The sequence below is a fragment of the Protopterus annectens genome, chromosome 5.part0, assembly GCF_019279795.1.
Source record: "Protopterus annectens isolate FY-2018-M chromosome 5.part0, PAN1.0, whole genome shotgun sequence".
In the NCBI taxonomy this organism is placed as follows: Eukaryota; Metazoa; Chordata; order Ceratodontiformes; family Protopteridae; genus Protopterus; species Protopterus annectens.
Genome location: NC_056735.1, coordinates 1,559,951,031 through 1,559,970,630, shown reverse-complemented (window position 1 = coordinate 1,559,970,630; position 19,600 = coordinate 1,559,951,031). Strand labels below are relative to the sequence as shown.

Genomic DNA, 19,600 nt, shown 5'->3' with positions numbered 1-19,600 from the left:
AGTGAAGATCGACAACACAGACAGAACGCTATGGTAAGACATAACTTCTTTATCTGATGTTGTCAATCTTCACATAATCCTTGATTGTGGGACAGAGTCCCCAGCTACCTGAACCTTGGGAAGTCTCATGGAAGAATATTCCTAAGAACCATCGAACCGAATGATGCATGTCCCCTAGAGACCTGATCCAATTTGTAATGACTGATAAAGTTATGAGAAGACCATATAGCTGCTATACGGACATCATCCAAAGAAGCTCTGGCGTGAAAAACTGCAGAAGTATCCACAGCGCTGGTTGAGTGGGCTTTAATTGGGCATGGAAGGTGAAGCCCCTTTGAATGATAGATAAAAGTGATGCAATCTCTGAGCCATTTAGCTAAGGTAACCTTGGAAACTGGGTTACCTAAGGAAAGTGAAGAAAAAGCAACAAATAATTAGTCAGATTTCCTAAAATCCTTAGTTCTATGTAGACAAAAATTTAGTTGTCTATAAACGTCTAATAAAATGTAGACAATATTCCCCTTTACTGGAAAAATTAGGGAAAAAGACAGGTAGTTGCAATGTTTGACTGATACTGGATTCTGAAACTACCTTTCGGAAGAAAGGAGGATTAGTCCTGAGGGAAACCCTGTCTTTGTGAAATATTATGTAGGGAGGTTTACAAGACAAGGCCTGAATTTTAAATACTCTTCTTGCAGAAGTGATAGCTACTAAAAATAAGGTTTTCCAACTCAGAAACTTTGTTACATGTAGCTGATGGTTCAAAAGGGGAAAGAGTAAGAGACTGTAGAACTGTGGGTAAATCCCATGCAGCAATGGGCTCCTTAAACTGGGTACTTAACATCATAATTCCTTTTAAAAAGGCTTTACAAAGCTTATGTGACATAAGTGAAGAACCATCAAAACCAGTATAAAAATTGGATATTACGGCTAGGTGGACCAGAATGTTAGAAGCTGATGAGCCAGTTTGATAAAGATCAGCTAAAAATCCAATACTTTATGCACAGGGACTGTATACAGATCCAGAGTATTATTAAGAGCCCATCTAACAAACTTTTCCCATTTACGCTGGTAAAGTCTCCTTGTAAAAGGTTTGTGATGGGCCGCAGTGATTTGGTAGATGGGAAAGGAAAGGGCAGAATGCCTAGCAATCATGGGAATTGGAGAAGCCATGCAGTGAGCTTGAGATGTTGGAGATTCAGATAAACCATTCCTTCTGGATGAGATAATAGATCTGGAGCTGGGTCCAGAATCCAAGGTTTCCAAAGTAGGTGAGGCCAAATGACGGGAAACCAAACTTGCCGAAGACAGAATGGGGCAATAAGGATTACTGTGTTCTTCGACCTCTTGGCTTTCTTTAGAAACTGAGATATCAGAGGGGTTGGGGGAAAGGCATACAGGAGACCAGGGGGCCAGTTGTGGAGAACAATCTCTCATGGTGACTCCTCCTGAGGGGGGATCAGGGCAAAGTAACTGCTGCACTTGTTGTTCAAGGGGGCCGGAGAGAGATTGCAACAAGGTTGGCCCCAGCGACAGATCATCTTTTCCATTACTACAGAATTGAGAGACCACTCGTGTGGTATTAGAATAGTTCTGCTCAACTTGTCTGCTATCACGCTGGAGCTCCCTGGAATGTATGTGACTGTTAGAAAGCAGCTGGAAGAAATTGCCAATTGCCAAACTCTGAGGGCTTCTTGACAGAGTGGGTAAGATTTGGTTCCTCCATGTTTATTGATGTACCAGACTACCGACATATTGTCCATTTCGACTGCCACTGTTCCTAGGGGAAGGGCATCTTGAAATGCTAGCAACACTAAGAGCACCGCCCTCAACTCTAGAACACTGATGTGCAAATTCACCTTCAGTGGGAACCAAGTGCCTTGGACTGTCCTTCCCAGATAATGCCCCCTGAACCCTATCTGGGAAGCATCCATGGTCACTACGGCTTGGGGCTGTGGAAGGATGAAAGGGCGGCCTGAAAGTATCTTGCTGGAATGGAGTCAGCATGACAGGTCTGGTTTGCAGCGATTCATTATCTAGATGTGATACAACAATAGTTGATTTAAGGACCACTGGGAGGCCAGAAGCCATTGGAGAAGCTGCATGTGATGTCTGGTTAAGGGAACTAGAGTAATTGAGGCTGCCATCGAACCTAGTGCCTGAAGGATAAGTCTGGCTGGGACACTTCTGTTCTGGATAATATGGTTGACTTGTAATAGGATCTTTTGCAGCCTTTCTACTGGAAGTGAAGCAAGTCCTGTAACCGTATTTAACAGAGCTCCAATAAATTCTAGCTGTCGTTTAGGTTGCAGATTTGACTTTTCGTAATTTATTGATATGCCTAAAAAAGTGCAAAGATACAGTGTGTTATCTCTTGCCTGCCCTATTTGATGCTTGCTGGTAGTGGTAAGGAACCAGTTGTTGAGATAAGGAAAAACTCAAAATCCCTGCAGTCTGAGATGAGCTGCTACCACTGCCATGCATTTGGTAACCACCCTGGGGGCTGTGGTGAGACCAAAGGTCAGTGGTCTGAACTGGAAATGACTGGCTCCCAGACAAAACCGCAGGAATCTCCTGGAGTGTTTGTCCATTTTTATATGATAATACGCATCCTGAAGATCTACAGAGCACATCCAATTGTCTTTTTCCAAGAATGGAAGTATTAACTGTACCGAGACCATCCAGAATTTGGTTTGGTGAACTGGCTGACGTGCAAAATGTGTCTCCAGTCCCCTGTCTTTTTGGGCACTAAAAAGAATCTTGAGTAAAACCCAGATCCTCCCTGGTCTGGTGGGACTTCTTGGATGACTCTCTTTTCAAGCAGTTTTCGTATTTCTAGGACTGCTGCTTCCCTGTGCCTGCTGAAATGTCCAGGAGTCTTTTTTGCATCTTTGAACTTGATGAAATGGGAATGGTGTAGCCTAGGAGAGGATTCCCTGCACACATTTGTCTGGTGTTATTTGAAGCAAGGCAGATTGGTGCAGTGATAATGATCCCCTGACTGCCTCCAGAGGAAGGCAAAGAGTTCCCAGACAAGGAATCTCTGGACCCCTGATTCTGCGAGCCACCTCGGCCTCTAGGATGAAGTCTTCCATTATTACTTCCCCCACTACCCTGCGGAAAGTTCTTGCAACATGAGTCCTGGAAAGGCCCTAGGGACTTTTTGAACCATAACCTCCCACTTCTCTGGTTCCTAGAATAGGGCTGTTGAGGAGTGGAGAAGCGTACGTCCACAGCAGAAAGATTCTTTCCATTCTCACATCTGGCCAGTGTGTCCTTAAACTTGGGTCCAAACAGAGATGTTCCGTCAAACTGAGCATTGATGAACAAAGATTTAAATGGCTCTGCAAAGTCACATATGCACATCCATGCATGTGTCCTAATGGCAACCTCTGAGCCTGCTGCTCTTGTCGTCCCTTCGGCTGCATGGGCTATAAGCCTCATGGACGAGTTGGAAATTGATTCAAGGGTAGCAAGCTGAGAGGTTACCTTATCTCGTACTCCTTCAGCTACTGCTTATGAGACAGTATCTGACAGTTCTTTAATCAGATCTCTCTGCAACCTGGTAAAGTGTGCAATGTAATTCAAAGACCCGAGAGTGAAGGCATAAATGTGCTTCCCAAACCTATCTATGGTCCTAGACTCTTTTTTAGAAGGATGGACAGTAGGACTTTCCTCTGCAAGTTCCTTCTTTGTGGCTGCTGCTACCACCATGGCATCTACAGGAATACCCTTAACCCAGTGATACTCTTCCTTGGGGGCAGAAGGGATCCGGTCAGGCCTCTTGGGGATTGGTTCAATGGAGTCCCGGATCTTTCACGTCTGCTGTATGATCAATTTAATGAGTTCATCAACGGGTGAAGAAATCCAAGAGGTACAGAACTGGGCACGAAAAGCCTCCAGGCACACAGACTCCTCCAAGGAAGGCTGGAGAGAAGACCAGCCACCCTTCTATAAGGATTCCCAGGATGTCCCCAACGGAAACATCAACAGGGAGTGACCTAGGGAAACCTTCATCAAAATTGGTATCCTCCATGAAGGACTTCTCTGGGGAGTCTAAGTGCTTCCTCTTGCACTTTTTCTTCACAGGCACTTCCTCACGGGGATGTTCCAGGGAGAAACCAACAAGCTTGGTCTCGCCTGAGGCTTTTGTGCTCCCTGTCTCAGGGACAAGGCCGACAGTAGCTCTGGTTGAGAGGATACAGACATTAGGCCTGAAAGGGATGGCAAGGACTGGGAGTCCACAATGGACAAGGCCTTTTCCATGATCCAGAAGGCCAGCCCCCCAAAGAGAGATGGGAGCCCAGAACTAAAAAGGACTCCTTTGGAACCATGGTCCCACCCCGCACCGAGGAGGCAGCCCCCAAGCCTGGGTCTAGCCAATGAAAGCCGAAGCACTGAGGGGCATGGAAGGTTCCGATAAAAGGGAAGCCGAACCCTGCCCCTCAGAACCGGCGACAAAGTCTCAAAAGTGGGAGACTTCCGGTTCCGAAAAACCAGAAGAGCTGAAGGCAATTCTCGGTTCCAGAGAAGAGGCTATTACTGGAACTGAGAAAGTCGGAGACGGAAAGGTTGGTGCCAGGAGTTTCAATGACTCAGCTGGAGTTGGAGGAGGATGAGATGGTGTCGAAGTAGGACAGGTCCTGGTGCCAGCTTAGCTGGGAACCAAAGTAGATGGTAATCCCCTCGCTGTCAGGGGCTAGTCCATCAGTCTCATGATGTCTGATTCAGAGAGGCTCTTAGTGGATCGAACAGATGATGTAAAGGGAGATCTAGGTGGTCTCAATTCCATAAAAGGGCTAGGTGGTCAGTCCTTAAAAGAGATGACCGAGGTGACAGTACCTACATCTTGGAATAGAAATTGTTTCAGTCTGTTCCAGTACCGAGAGAACTTCTGGTGCTGAAGAAGTTTGTCTTTTCGGAAACAGTAGTAATGGATATCAAGTCTGTCTTTCCTATTAGTGTGGAGGGAACTGTTAACACCGTAGGTTGTTTTGGTAACTTTTTTGGTGGTTCCGAGGAACTGCTCGGAACCGAGTGTGACCAATTTCTTCTGTTTAGAAGAGGAAGAGGATGAAAAACTGACTTCAATCTTACACCCAGAAATAGCCTCTTCAAAATCACCTTTTAACAAGCCTTTCAATATTAATTTGTTTCTCCACTCGGTTAAGGTCCTGGCAAAGAAACCATGACACAGAGAACGGCTTTCCTGTAAATGCACTGGACCTAAGCAATAGACACACAAAACGTGCTCATCTGAATTGGGCATTATTCTGTCACACTTCTGACATCTTTTAAACACAGAAGAACCCTTAGAAGGTTTGGCTGGAGAAGCAGATTTATCAGCCACGATAGAAGAAAAAGCTTAAGGCTGATATAAGCCCAAACACACACACTTTTTTTTTTTGGAAGAAAAGGGGTGCCAATAATGGCAACCAAGAAATACCTAAAAAGGTAAAAGGAAAAGAGTAGAATCTACCTAACAGTAGAGGAAAAGGGAAAAAGAATCTCACACACACACACACACACACACACACACACACACACACACACACACACACACGAGACAGCAAGAGGAGCGGGTAGATAGGAAAGAGTTTAGGACAGAATATATAAAGAGAAAGAACGAAATAAAGAGATTTAGAAGAGAAAAAACTTACTTGAAAAAACTGCCAAAGCTCGAGAGAGGTTGGACGGATCTGACACATGAAGCAGCAAACAAGTCCTGAGGTAATTTAGAGAGGAGCATTATGGGTAGAGGGTAGCTTGAGAGTTTGGAAGGCAAGGGCTGAAGTAAACCTCAGAGTCTTCTTATCCTTAATTACAATAGCCCCTTCCTGGTCAGCCTGATTGATAATAATATCATTATTTTTTTTTTTTTAACTCTTTCAAAGGTGAAACTCAGCTTGAGTAAGATTATAATATTTAACAGCATTTTCTTTGTAAAAAAAAAGATCATATAGCTGTTTCTAAATGCCAAAATTAAGTGATGGTTAACTGGTACGAAACAACTTTTATATTTACATTTCATGTCAGAGATGGTCTTTCAATTAAATGAAACTTTTAAATTCAACTCCCTTACAAACAAAAGCAATTCAGTAAGGGCTTCACTAATATCACCACAAGTAAAAGGTAAAAATTGTGACCTTTCTTCAAAATACTACACATTAACGGTGTTAGTTGAAAAGATGATAAATTTAAAACTCCATATGCAATATTAGGTTGATAAACAACAACATTAATACAGTCTACCTGTAGGAAAGTTGTCATTTATATTCTCTGTCTGACTCCTGATATACCTTTTGAATATTCTGAACATTTGGATTTCTTCCCCGGTTTAAAATCTGTCCATGTCGTTCCATCATTTGATTGTTTCAGATTACAACTTTCTCTGAAAGCTGTACAGATATTGGTAAAGGGGAGGCAAAAAGTTTTCATTATTTTGCAATGTGGGTATCTAATCAGCCAATGATGTATGCAAGGTACAGGCAGAGTCTGATGTCATTGGTTGTGTTAAACACTTCTTAGCTGATGCAGAATCTTTAGATGTGACTAGTGTCTCAGTATCACGACACCGGATCACTTGACTTGCTACTACTGGTTGTGGACTTAATATGTCAAAATTATACATCAATGAACACTCCTTGGCTGTTAGCACAAAAACAAGTATAGGCTGTTTAACAGACGCATCCTTACCTTTCTTAAAATCAGATTTTGACCACGAAAAAATATGGTTAGTCTTAAAGTCATTAACGTCATGAAGAAGTTCCTTTTTCTTAACAGCAATAATAGCATTCTCATATTTAGTCAAAAAAATCAATCACATTCATATTCGTTGTAGAGGCACACTGAAAATTATTAGAACAATGCTATTCTCCAGTTCTATGACGCCAGTCATTAACTGCTGCTCGGTATGGGTGAAAAACTCATTCTTAAGTAACATGTAGTCCCAACTTGATTTTAAGTTTAATTCTTGCCACTTCTTCAAAAGGTCAGGATAAAGTTACCATAGGTGCCTTTTTTGTCACTTGCAAGCCTCTTGGCACTATATTCATTGTTAAATATGCTCTGAAGTTCAGGAACCACAAAAATCAGCAAGCAAAACTAGTAAAACAAAAAAGCACAGCAGTGTGTAGAATCCCAGAACACAAACTTTAATGAAAATAAGCGCTTTCGTCAGGTACAAGAACCAAACTTCTACAGATCAAAGGTGCTTCAACAAAGTATTAGTTTAAGGGTGTGCACACTTACGCAACCAGCTTATTGTACGTTTTTTATTTTTTATATTTTTTCCCCCAACAGATTTGTTTGTGTTTGAATTGAATTTTACAGGTTATAGGTCACATTAAAGATGGGAAAAGTTTTGAAATTATTTATTGTGGTCTCATTTTTTATAACACACACGCACGCACACACCATATTTTAACAATATTTTAAAACAACTTTAATCTACAGTACCATGCATGTTATATGGCTAGTATGAGTAGCAAAATTGTATGTCATAAGGCTTTGCCATAAGGCAACAACATTTGTTTGTTTGTAGGGCACATTTTACAATATTAATTTGGATGTGAAAATATTGATAATATTCATAACTGCATTACCAAACAAGCATTTGTATCTCTGGAAACCATGACTAGCACCCACTGCTGCCTATGCTACCCCAGACATAACTGTACCACTCTCCCTTTCTGCATAATCCAGATAGATATGACAAATGTTGTATTATTCAGAACTTTTTACAAATGCTCCTTAACAACTGTAGTCATAAAGATCCCACACTGACTATTTCACTGTGTTTGCCCAGCAAATCATGTCAGTGTTTAGATGACATCATATTCCATCATGCTCGACCAAACATTTTATTTTATTTAACATTTGTTAACTGGGAAAGTCTGACTTGGAACGAAGCCAATTTTCAGCAAAGGCCCAGGGACAAACACTCCAGACACTTGTCTTTATAATGTGGGAGGAAACTGGAGCACCCGGAGGAAACCCACACGAATGCAGGGAGGACATGCAGATGCTGCACAGAAGGCATCCCAGCTGAGAATCAAACCAGAGAACCTCTTGCTGTGAGGCGACAGTGCTACTGCTGTACCACTGCACCATCCGTAGAGATATTAGATAATATTGCGAGATATTAGGTTAACTATTAGAATACTGCTGTTACTAATACAGTATACCTCAAACAACTAGTTATGTCTATGCCTGTGTTTGCTTTACCCAAAGGTCTTTACTATAATTTCTTTTCAAACACCCACTGCTTGCATAGGCCCCCCAGTATCAGACTCCATACATGATCACTGAAAAATGGACATATTCCATAATACTTACAGCCTTCTAAATCAACTGTTCTGTAACTGAAACCCCCGAGTTAGTGTTCAAAAGATGTTACTGTGAATATTGGAATAAATGCTAATAGGACTAAAGTGCATATCAAATAAAAAGTTATATGCCAAACTGTTTTTCTTACCCAAGTGTGAAAGTACCATTTTTTAACACACACTGCAATCACTCCCCTGCACATAATGCTCCAGTACACTATTATTCTTAATAATGCAACATTACCTGCAATATACTAATGTATGTTATTAGTAACAACCATCACTTGTGCAGGCCCCAATACGATCATATCATATTCAGTTTATATATTAAAAATTATTAAAATATTCTTAACATTTTGCATGTAAAACAAACAGTTATATCACTGGATATGTTTATCATACACAGCTTCTCTTATTGTCCTTTCTGATCTAATAAACTGCTTTGACTGCCTCCCTAACAGACCAATATCAGACTCCTCGTTTGAATTAGTAATAAAAATATTTAAAATATTTCATTATATTCATAGTGTACAAACACATTTCAGTTACTCGAGCTCGGTAAACTATAAAGTGATGGTTTAACTATCCACAAATACAAAGTGCCTGAAAACCACATACTTGATGAGGAATGTACCAAAAATATGAGATGACATCAAGAAGGTTTGAGACCTGTACATCCATCTACACAGATACACACACACAGACACACACACACACACACACACACACACACACACACACACACACACACACACTTTAATCCACTGCCTGACATTACTTAGTGACTACAGCCCTCAATACTTTGCCAAGCTCTCAACTTCTTGGCAAAAAGTGATTGCAGTCCTCAATGATTTGTATGAAAAACATTTTTTTTTTTTTTTTTTTTTTTTACTTTATAAGCATACAACAAAAAAAAACGATATAATTAAAGATACTCTGTGAATTCAGGAACAGCTGGGATGTTTCAACACATTTTCAGTGACTTTCCTCACACACACACACACACACACACACAGATTTTTATCCTGTCCAGTGACCTCTATATCTTTCTTGCAGATGCACACCACGTGTGTGTGTGTGTGTGTGTGTGTGTGTGTATATATATATATATATATATATATATATATATATATATATATAAACACACCCACACAAGCTGTCTCACCTTCAAGGGTCATAATTACATACGACTCTAGACACACTGGAGATCTCCATCATACTTCTTCCTTTTATGTGCATACCCACAAACACCTGTAGCACATACATGTTACTACGGAAAATTGTTCTTCCTGAATACCTTTTGCAGAGATATTTGCCTGACCTGTTTTGTTGTAGTGGTACCAGCAGCAAATCTGCAAATCTTGGTTAAAATAATTTGCATCTGTAGAGCTTTTTGCATTACATGAAACAGATCTGATGGGGGAGCTACACATACAAGACTCTGCAACTCCAGGTTGGCTGTATTTACATACAGATTTGGAGTGCACAGATGTGACTGTGAAGCTGCAGTCTCATGTGCTTTTTTTGATACAGGGATCTAGCCTCAGATGTAAATGGCAGTTGGCACTATAATAATGTGCAAAATAAATATTATGTTAATTTTCCTTTTTTTTTTTTTTAATAAACACCAAAACTAATATGGTGACAGCAACTGGAGTTCTAATGCATTTCATCAAGAAAAGAAATACTAAAAGTGGGACTAGATTTGGAAAGGATGCAAAAGAGACATTTTTATGTAAAATTTTTAAACGTTAACCCTCACTTTTATCATGGCACAGATACAAATCAGAACATAGGACATACATACATCTTATCTTTACATGGTTTGGGAAATACCGGTTTAAAGACATTGATGAGTATACTCATCATAGGAGTACAGGGAACTCTCCGCTTTTCTGAGATGACTTCTCAGTGGAAAGTGGAATCCAGAACAGCTTGCTTAACTTCATCCCTAAGTCCTTAAATCTGGCACCTCTGCCCTCTGCAGCCAGACAGCCAGGCCTGTTGCTTTAGCCATACCACTGGCACAGTCAAAATGACCACGGGCTACAATGAAGGCCACTAAAGAAGTCCTAGCCAGCTCTTCCCCGACTTCAGCAACAGAAAGAACCGATAGATTGTCCAGTGTCTAATCTATCAGACATGACTTAAAACCTTGTCAGTGAAATAATTTGACAGATTTAATGCAACGTCTTAGAAGAGTACATTCTCTTGTCTACCATGCCCAAACCCGTGGACTCCATATAAATCAATAAGTGGGAAAGGTACAGATGTCTCCGGGAACTATGAGGGACTGAAAAGATCATGGAGGAGTCTGCCCTCGGGTGCTTAGTGAGAATTTTGCTCTATTCTGCTTGGGGCTAGAGGCCGCCTGCTTTCTTGGGATTACAGTGTAACCTCGATGCTTCCAGGCTGCAAAAATAGCATAGCTGAGGACAAACTGAGATGACTCCAGGCTTGTCTGCAACTTTCCCCAGATAATCTTTTTAGACATTAATGCAGGAAATTAACAGGCCACATTCAATTCTATGAGGAACTTCTTCAGACTTAGCATTTCTCCAAGGGAGGGACTCACTTAGGGGAGTGCAACAGGGCAGGGAGGTCTAATTGTTACCATCTGTTTCAGAGAGAAGGGTCAGAGTCTCTCACATCTGCTTTTTCAGGTCACAGTGGGATAACCTCCTTTGACCTTAGCTCTGAAACACACAGGCTCATGGTTAATCACCACACATGGGGTCAAGAATACAACAGAAAGCTCTGGAAGCCAGGAGATGGACTGCAGCACCTAGAAAATTACTGGAATCGGCACTGTGTTGAAAAGCCCTGTAAAACAGACTTAATGCCGGTTGACCACATTCCTTTAAAACTGTACCTTCGGACATCAAAACAACTTGTATACATCCAGTGCCTCCGTCTTCCATCTTGGCCCTGTTATTGTGGAAGAACAGAACAGACCATCCTCAGTCTGTACTGACAAGACGTGCTGCACTCAGGGGAGGTTTGGGGAGAGCAGTCAGTCAAAAAATCTACTAAGCATAAACTCAGGGTACTGAAGGGCAGCTCTGTGGAGACAAGCCATAAGCATTCATGCTCTAGCTAACTGAAAGAAGCAAAGAAATGTGGACACCTAGGGACACATTTTCCAAGATGGCTTCCAGTGCAGCATCTCTTACCTTTGACTAAATGGCAAAGCTCCACTACTTGAACAATGTGAAGGACCTGGCAGCATGCAAAGCTACTTGTAGAGTAGGCTTACCTAAAAGAGGTGGTCACCAATGTCTACTCTCCCATTCCTTTTCTAGAACTAGACTGGGATTATATGAGGAACATTCTTGCTGATCCCTTTTTTTGTGCATTCTCAACCATGGTCATCCTGAAGTTAAGTATGCTTGCAACTTTTCTACCTTCTGTGTCCAGGCAAGCAGCTCAGCTTAATCACTAGGATTAACAGCCCTCCCCCCTTTTTTGTTTGCACATCTGTACTGTGTGTAAGGTAGGTTGCTTTCTGTGGCAGCAAGCCACCCTGCTGTAAGCACTCTTTCCTCCAGTCAATGGTATTAATCTTAGGAGTCTTGATGACATTCTGAGTTGGAGTAATTTGCTGACTACCATGAATTGGCAAGTGCTGGTTTGCTCATGGGAGGGTGAACAGGTCGGGCAGTCACCACTACAGTTTGTCCAGGTAGGTGGAATTCTGTGGCTGGCCCTGTCCCCCCTTTTTCTTTTTTTTTTAGTTGATGACATCATTTACGAAGGCTAAGTAATGAGGCATGGCCTTGTGAGCATCCCCACTCCAAGCCCTAGGTTGATGGCACCTACAATAACCATCCACTTGCCCAATACTACAACCTTTTAGGACTAAAAAAGTGGACCTGCCCTGTCAATACATCATCCCTCCCCCTGCCCCTTGAGATGGTCAGCAGGTAATGTCTCATCATTCCTTTATCTACCTTGTCAACTGCAACAGGTTACCAAGCTTCTAACAGAACTCTAACTGCTTGGGCCACAGTTACAGCTTTATTCCTCTATGCCATCAGAGCTGAAACTTGCAGCAGTTTTTGATGTTTTCTTTTTTTGAGCAATATAAGGTGCTTGGGTGGATCACAACTCATAAGCTGGCAGTTGCAGTAACGCCCAAAATGCTTGAATTCCTTAACCACTGAACATGGGATCTTTTCCATAATGAACTTACAGAGATAAGAATTGTTCAAGTGGCAGACAAGAAGTGACTAGTACACAGGACCTAGCCATGCTGTCCTACCTCAGAGTGTGATGACAGGGAGTGGGGCAATAGTAGAGGCAAAAATCCCTCGAGCATAGGGACAAGGATATTATTAGGAAATCTTAACTATTCCCTACTTTTGACAGTCTCAAAGTCAGATCCACAAAGTACTGGAAAATTGTGGTCAGGCACAGGCTTTCCTACACTGCACATTCTGTACACAAGTCTTCCATGTACTTCATTAAGTGCTTGCCCTGGGTGTCAAAATGATCAAAATTTGGTTTGGTTAGAACCAGCTCTGTGGAATACATGGATAAAGCACTGACTATGGCCTAGCTTCCATTAGAGCCTCAGGTGCCTGAAGAGCCATATAGGTGAGGGTAGAAGTGATCAGCAAATTCCAGCTCACCTACTTGGGGAAATGAGCAGTAATCTGATAGTAGCTTTAATACTTGCAAGCGGACCTTGTAGGGAAAACTGCTGCAAACAGACAAATTATCTTGGTGTACCAAGGTGGTGACAGCAGCCCTTATTAATATATGAGTGGGAGCATTGTATGCAAAAGCAGTGCACAGGAGGCCCTCACAGTGAGGCAGACACCCACATTAGCTAAGAAAGTGTGGGCTTACCCAACAGAAAAGACCTTGCTAGCTGCATGAATGATGGCCTCCCAGATCATCTCTCTTTGTAAGGAGAATGAGTGAACTAATGGTCAGTAGGTACCTATGCGAGAAAAAGCATAAGAAAAAAAAAGATCCGATTCTGTAAAAGACAGACTGCCTCTGTAACAACCACCTAATGAAACTGTAATCATCACTGCAGCCTGACACATCCTCACTAAGATTGGGTTCTAACCTTACCTATTGTATTGATAAAGCTTTCAATGTTTCCAGCAGCTTGTTTCTTCAATCTATTCCACTTAAGGTAGCCTGTCATGCTATATCAGTGTGCCTCTGTGTCTGTATCATAAATGACCTGTGAACCAACATACCTACCACATTAACAAACAACTGTATGATTTGAGTTTTTAACCCAGTGTCACCACTGAGCAGTTACTGCATTGATCTGGAAAGCTACTGACCACTATCATCACAGGTTGTTTTTCCATGTCCATTTGCTAACACTGACAGCAACATTCCTTTGATACAAACTGCACATGAAATGGTTCCTTAGCTCAGCTATCAATCTATGCCATTACCATTACTAATTTCTATTGTGTTATCCCTTGTTTGTTTTTTTCAAATGTCTTTTTATTTTCCATAATATCAAAACAAAAATCAGAACAAAAAACTGCTGATGTTAACAGTTTACACAATATGAGCAGATTATTAAAACTAGACATTTAGATATTTTGATAAAACATACTTCAATTTAGAATAGAATCTACAGCAAAGAAGTACCTTAAAGTTGAGATTATGTTTGCGGCTCAATCAAGAGGTAAGATTTTAAAGTAACAAATTACCTGCACATACTGGTAAAACAATAAGAAATGGTCCTGAAACTTAACACCAATACAGAAACACACAAAAAACTAAGCTACCTATACTGTATATACATATATACAACAAAGTTGTCACCTTGATTCAAGTTGTTACTACTCTTGACTAGAGAATATATTTAAGGTCTGTATGTGTCTTTAACATATTTTACCATTCATGATAAAATATCAATCAAGGTTTTACAATAGTTTTGGTAGTATGCTAGGTTCTTTTGACTTTTTGTATAAAGTTTCTTAGCCAATATATGTTTTTGGCCATGTTTTTACACTCCGTCCAAGTAAGCTTGGATCTGTCCAACCAGTTTTTAGCTATGTAAGATTTTAATAGGATACATAGTATTATTATGTTGTGCCCGTAAAAAATATGTAACATTGCTGTTTCTCATGACAGAGTAGACTACGAGTAACCTACTTTTTTCTAGCAGGAATCTTAATGAGCACCACAATTTATAAACCTTTTTGCAGCTCCAGAAAATATGAAGGATGTCTGCTTCTTTATTGAGACAAAAAGGACAATATGGTGAATTAGATGGATTAAATCTGTTGAGATGGACAGCTGTATGATACGCATTATTAAAGATCATGATCGGAATGTAGATTAGTTTCTTAAAAGGTGTTAATTTCATGGTGTTTTCAATGGCTGACTCCTTCTGGTCTGCTGTCATGTTACTACTTTTTTCATCCCAATATTTTGAAAACAGAACTGTATTTTGAAACGTAATTTTAGTTATTAATTTATAAATGTTTGAGGGCATTTTTTTTTTTGTATAAAAGCATCTTTTGAATTTGTTGTGCTAATTTGATATCTTGCTCATTTACTGTGATATCTGTAGTCAGTTTGATAACCAAGTATAAGATTTGTTTAATTATTAAGTTGTATTTATTACTTGCTTTTAATAGGGTCTTGATATTATCCATTGATAGGTTTTGTAAAATGTAAAAATCCATACTGTATGATTCTTTATTAATGGATAATTACCCAGAGTTGGCTAGTTTTATATCAGGGTTGTTGTGTATTGGTTATGGAAGAATGATGGTGTCTTAGTTTTATTGATGTTAACAATTTCTTGAATATGTCACTTTTATTTTTAAAAACTGGGTGAATTTTTAATGTATCCATTGTTTCTTAGATTAATCAAACTGTGACCTGAGGTTCTACAACTTTAGGCTGCGGCCTTTTTCCAAAGCAGCATTGTTCCACTTCATATGTAGCTAACATCCTGCTTACTTCATGCTGGCCTACAAGGGCAGAATGCTGTATGTCAACAGTATACACAAAATATGAAAAAGGATGAAAATATTTTAAAGTTTTCTTACCTCTTGACAGTAGCGCAGAATTCCTTCCTTCGTTTCAATACAGTCCTTGGTCCCTGATGGATCTGATTCCCACTTTCCATTCTGGACATTCATATGCATGTTGAGTTTCCCACAAAACATAGCCACCTGTGGCTCAGCTAGCAGACCAGTACTTCCATCAGCAGGCACCTGATAACAAAGAATACATTGTCAAAAGTACATCGACAAAGTAAGTGCTATAATCACACTTGCTACAATGCACAACAGTGAATAAAGTGTTGGACAACAAAATCGAACAACATATGTGCTCATGGCTTTAATTCCTTTAAAAAAACAGTACAGTGTTAAAGTATACCCCTTTAATATGAATAATTACTATGACAACATTTACTACCACCCCCTGTACGAAAAGTGGTCTATCTTCCTGTTGGCTATAAAATACATCAGCAAAATCTAACCACCAAACAGACTTCAACAGTTTGGACAGCAAATTGTATTTTTTCCACCTACAGCTCTAAAGAGAGACTCAAAATCAACTGTCTGATAGGACATGTGTTTTTATCATAGCACATGCTTTGACAGAAAGTAACACTTTTTATATAAAAATAAGGTTTGCATAGTTAAGAGCTTCAGTGTTTTTTTATTTGTTGTCTTGAAGCTGTTTACGTGGTTAACAGCTTCAAGAGAACAAATAAAAGTAGAATTACAATAAACTTTTTCTATAAAATCATGAGAATGAAGTGCAGCAGGTTGGAACAGCTGAACTACTGACAAACAAAATGTATTATTTAAAAATGTCTTCTGTATAAGAAGTGGAACAATATGCAAATGTTTTAAACTAATCTGTTACTCAACTTCATCAGCTTAATTTCAGTTCTTCCATGTGAAAAAAGAAACTCAGAAATATAAGCCAGTGATATTGTTACTGGGTAGTAAGTACACAGCCCGGATGCCAGCAAAGAAGAAATTTAGAGAACCTAAAAGAAAATTAACCAGAAAAGGTGAAGAGAAAACACTGGCTGGGAAGAATCCTGCGGCTGTTCAGCAAAAAACAGTTCAAGCGTCAGCTTTGGTACAAGAAATGGCTTTCAGTAATTTAGAGGAAAAAAATAAATCACATGTACTCAGGGCTGATGAAAATAAATGAAACACTGAAGGATGCTATCAACTCAAATAACAAAAGGCTGGAAAACTAGAAGAAGATTTAACTAGCTATTCAGATGAACTGATAAAACTGGAAAAAAAAAATCAGAGGTTGAAAAGGCTAGCCAAGTATGCGATTTCTCAAGAAAAGTTGTTTCAAAAATGGTGCAGTTAGAAGCTCATAGAGAAAACTGTGCACCAGTAAGAAAAGAAGCAAATGTATCCCAGCAATCAGGGAATGTCAAAAGGCAGGTGTGAGATTCAAGCTGCTATATCCAGCTATCTTCAGAATATCTTTTATCTGGAAGATCAAAGACATTTTGAGGCAGAATACACTACTGAGGAAATAAAAAGGTTTATCCAACAAAAAGTGCACCAGCAATTAGAACAGGATTCTGTTCTCATTATTGCGACAAAGTTCATAAACAGACTTTGCCACTAATACCTTTTCCAATGTTCCTAAGGAAATGGTTTGAGAGACAGAAAAAAAAATGCAGAGGTTAACTAGAAAAATCAGGAGTACCTTGGACTTGAACAAGAGTCTGGTGCTTGAAGATGGAAATGAACAGGAAGACTTAACACTAAAATCAGTGAAAAAATGGGAGATTATAAAGCATTAACCAAATCTGTGAAATATGGTTTTGCAAGAAAAAGTGGTTGAGAAAGACTGGACTTTTGTTGACTGTTAAACTTGTGGGTAGACTGCAAAGCATACACACCACGTTATGTCATTAATGTTTAGAAAGGCACTAAGAGGAAACAAGCAACTGTAATTAAAACCATTTTTGTTCTTATTAGTATTTGCACAAAGCATTTCATAATATAATCTACATGTTATATATAGTAAAACAGTTTTGCATAATAAATAGTAAAGGGCATTTTAAATGTGGGAGAGTCTTCTTCACTGACTGCTGTATTAAAGATATTAATGCAAACAAGTACATTTTTAGTTGTAAGAAATACAGACTTTACAGTATAACATGAGAGGAAAGGCTGGACCAAAGCAAGTTTAACATTAATATGCTGTGATCTTGAGCTGCTGGATGGAGGTGGGGTGTAAAAGTACACTGAATACATTTATGTAGGATTTAGATATCCCCCCCCCCCTTTTTTTTTTACAATGTTGAATGTCTAGGTTAATGACCTTGGCTTAAACTTTAAACAAATGTTTTTGTAAGCAAGAAGGCTTGAAAAATAACACAAAATGATAAAACCCACGAAAAATGCAGTTTCTTACATCTGCAAAGACATTAGAGATTTCTTCTATTAGCAAATCTTCAGTGGAATACTCAGAAAGATAGACGTGATAAAAGCAATGCGCAGTATTAGAACAGATCAGGATCTATCTTGCACTCTCACAAATAATAAACTAAAAGTTTCAGTAGAGGTGGAAAAGCTTAGAAGATATATAGACAAATATAAAGGAAAAGTAGAAAATAAGAAATGTATTGATGACCCAAAAGTGTTTTATAGAGAATTGGGAAATAAGGTAAAAGGAATTGAAAGACCACCAAAAACTAAAAAAATAGACAATTTTTGGAGAAGTATCTATGAAGATCCTGTGGAACATAAATAAGAAGCTAATCGGAAAGAAAACGTAAAAGAAAGAATAAGAAGTTTAAAGGTACAGGATATGAAATGGGATGAAGTAACAACCAGAGAGATTGAAACAAAGCCTCTAATTGGAAAGCCTCAGGCCCAGATGCAGTACCTAACCTCTGGTTAAAAGTATAATATCTTTGCACGAAGACTTAGCCATAAGTAAGAATTATTTATATGTGTACCTGAACAGACACCAACCTGGCTAACAGGAAAAACAATGCTCCTACTTAAGAGTGAACCTGCAAGCTACCCTAAGAATTATAGATCAATAACTTGCCTTCCGACGACATATAAACTATATATGGGAATTGATGCCGACAGAGTTTATAGTCTTTTAGAAGAAAACTCAATTAAGGCAGTAGAACAAAAGGGCAATAAAAGAAAGTCATATGGAACAAAGGATCATTCGTTGTTAAATAAAGTCATAGTGGAGAACTGTACAAAGGGGAAGAATCTAAAGTATGGCATGGATTGACTACAAAAAAGCATCTGATAGTATCCCACATTCATGGATAAAAGAGTGCTTAAAAATGTATAAGATGCATCCTACAATGATTGACTGCATTACATTGACCATGAAACAGTGGCAGACTGCTTTGCCATTAAGCCATGACAAAGGACAAATTATTATCCCAGGGATAAAAATTCAAAAGGGGATATTCCAGGGTGACTCTGTCACACTGCTACTCTACCTTGCCCTTAACACATTAAGCTGTCTACTTAACCGCTTAGGCCATGGCTTTACTTTGGCTCCTAGAAAACAACAAGGCGTAAAGACTTCTCACCTTCTCTTTGTCGATGATTTGAAACGGTATACACCATCAGATGAGGAACTAAATTGTCAAAACTTTTTCAGATGATATAAGAACGTCATTTGGTCTTGATAAATGTGCAAAAGCAACCTTTAAAGCAGGAAAACTGCAACACCAAGAAAACATCAGTTTGGACAAGAATGTGATATAAAAGAACTTGAGCAAGAGGGAGTATATAAATATTTGGGAATTGATGAAGGATCAACAATAAAACATAAATAAATGTGAATAAAACGTAGTAAGGAATATTTCAGAAGACTTAAATTAATCCTGAAAACAGCACTGACATCTAGGAACAAAATCCAAGCTATAAAACAATTTGCTCTTCCTGTCCTGACTTACAGTTTTGGAGTGATTGACTGGCCCCAAAAAGTGTTGGATAGATTAGATAGGAAAACAAGAAAGATAAATATCAGTGCATGCAAAGATTATATATTCCCTGCTCTGAAGGAGGAATGGGCCTCCTTGAAATTGATTATATGTATAGATCTGCAATCGTGGGACTCCACACATACGCTGACTTCACAAGACCCAAACGTAGTGAAAGTTTTGAAACATGAGGAGAATAAATCTAAGATGACTTCTCTGCTTAATCTAGCAGAAGCATATCGGCGTCAACCAGGAATGGAAATAAAACCAGAAGTAGATAAAAACAGGCAGCAAATGAATGTGCCAAAAACCAAAAGAAAGACTATAAGGT

General features: G+C 39.4%; 1 protein-coding gene across 4 annotated transcripts in view; it reads right to left on the bottom strand.

Moving 5' to 3' along the window:
- The window catches only part of LOC122801775 (amyloid beta precursor protein), a 3,200,820-nt gene that overhangs the window by 2,596,961 nt on the left and 584,259 nt on the right, over window positions 1-19,600 (bottom strand). For all 4 annotated transcript variants that reach the window (XM_044071354.1, XM_044071353.1, XM_044071356.1 and 1 more), the window contains exon 2: window positions 15,365-15,532. In XM_044071354.1, the coding sequence (XP_043927289.1) occupies window positions 15,365-15,532 (168 nt within the window). The remainder of the gene's footprint in view (window positions 1-15,364; window positions 15,533-19,600) is intronic.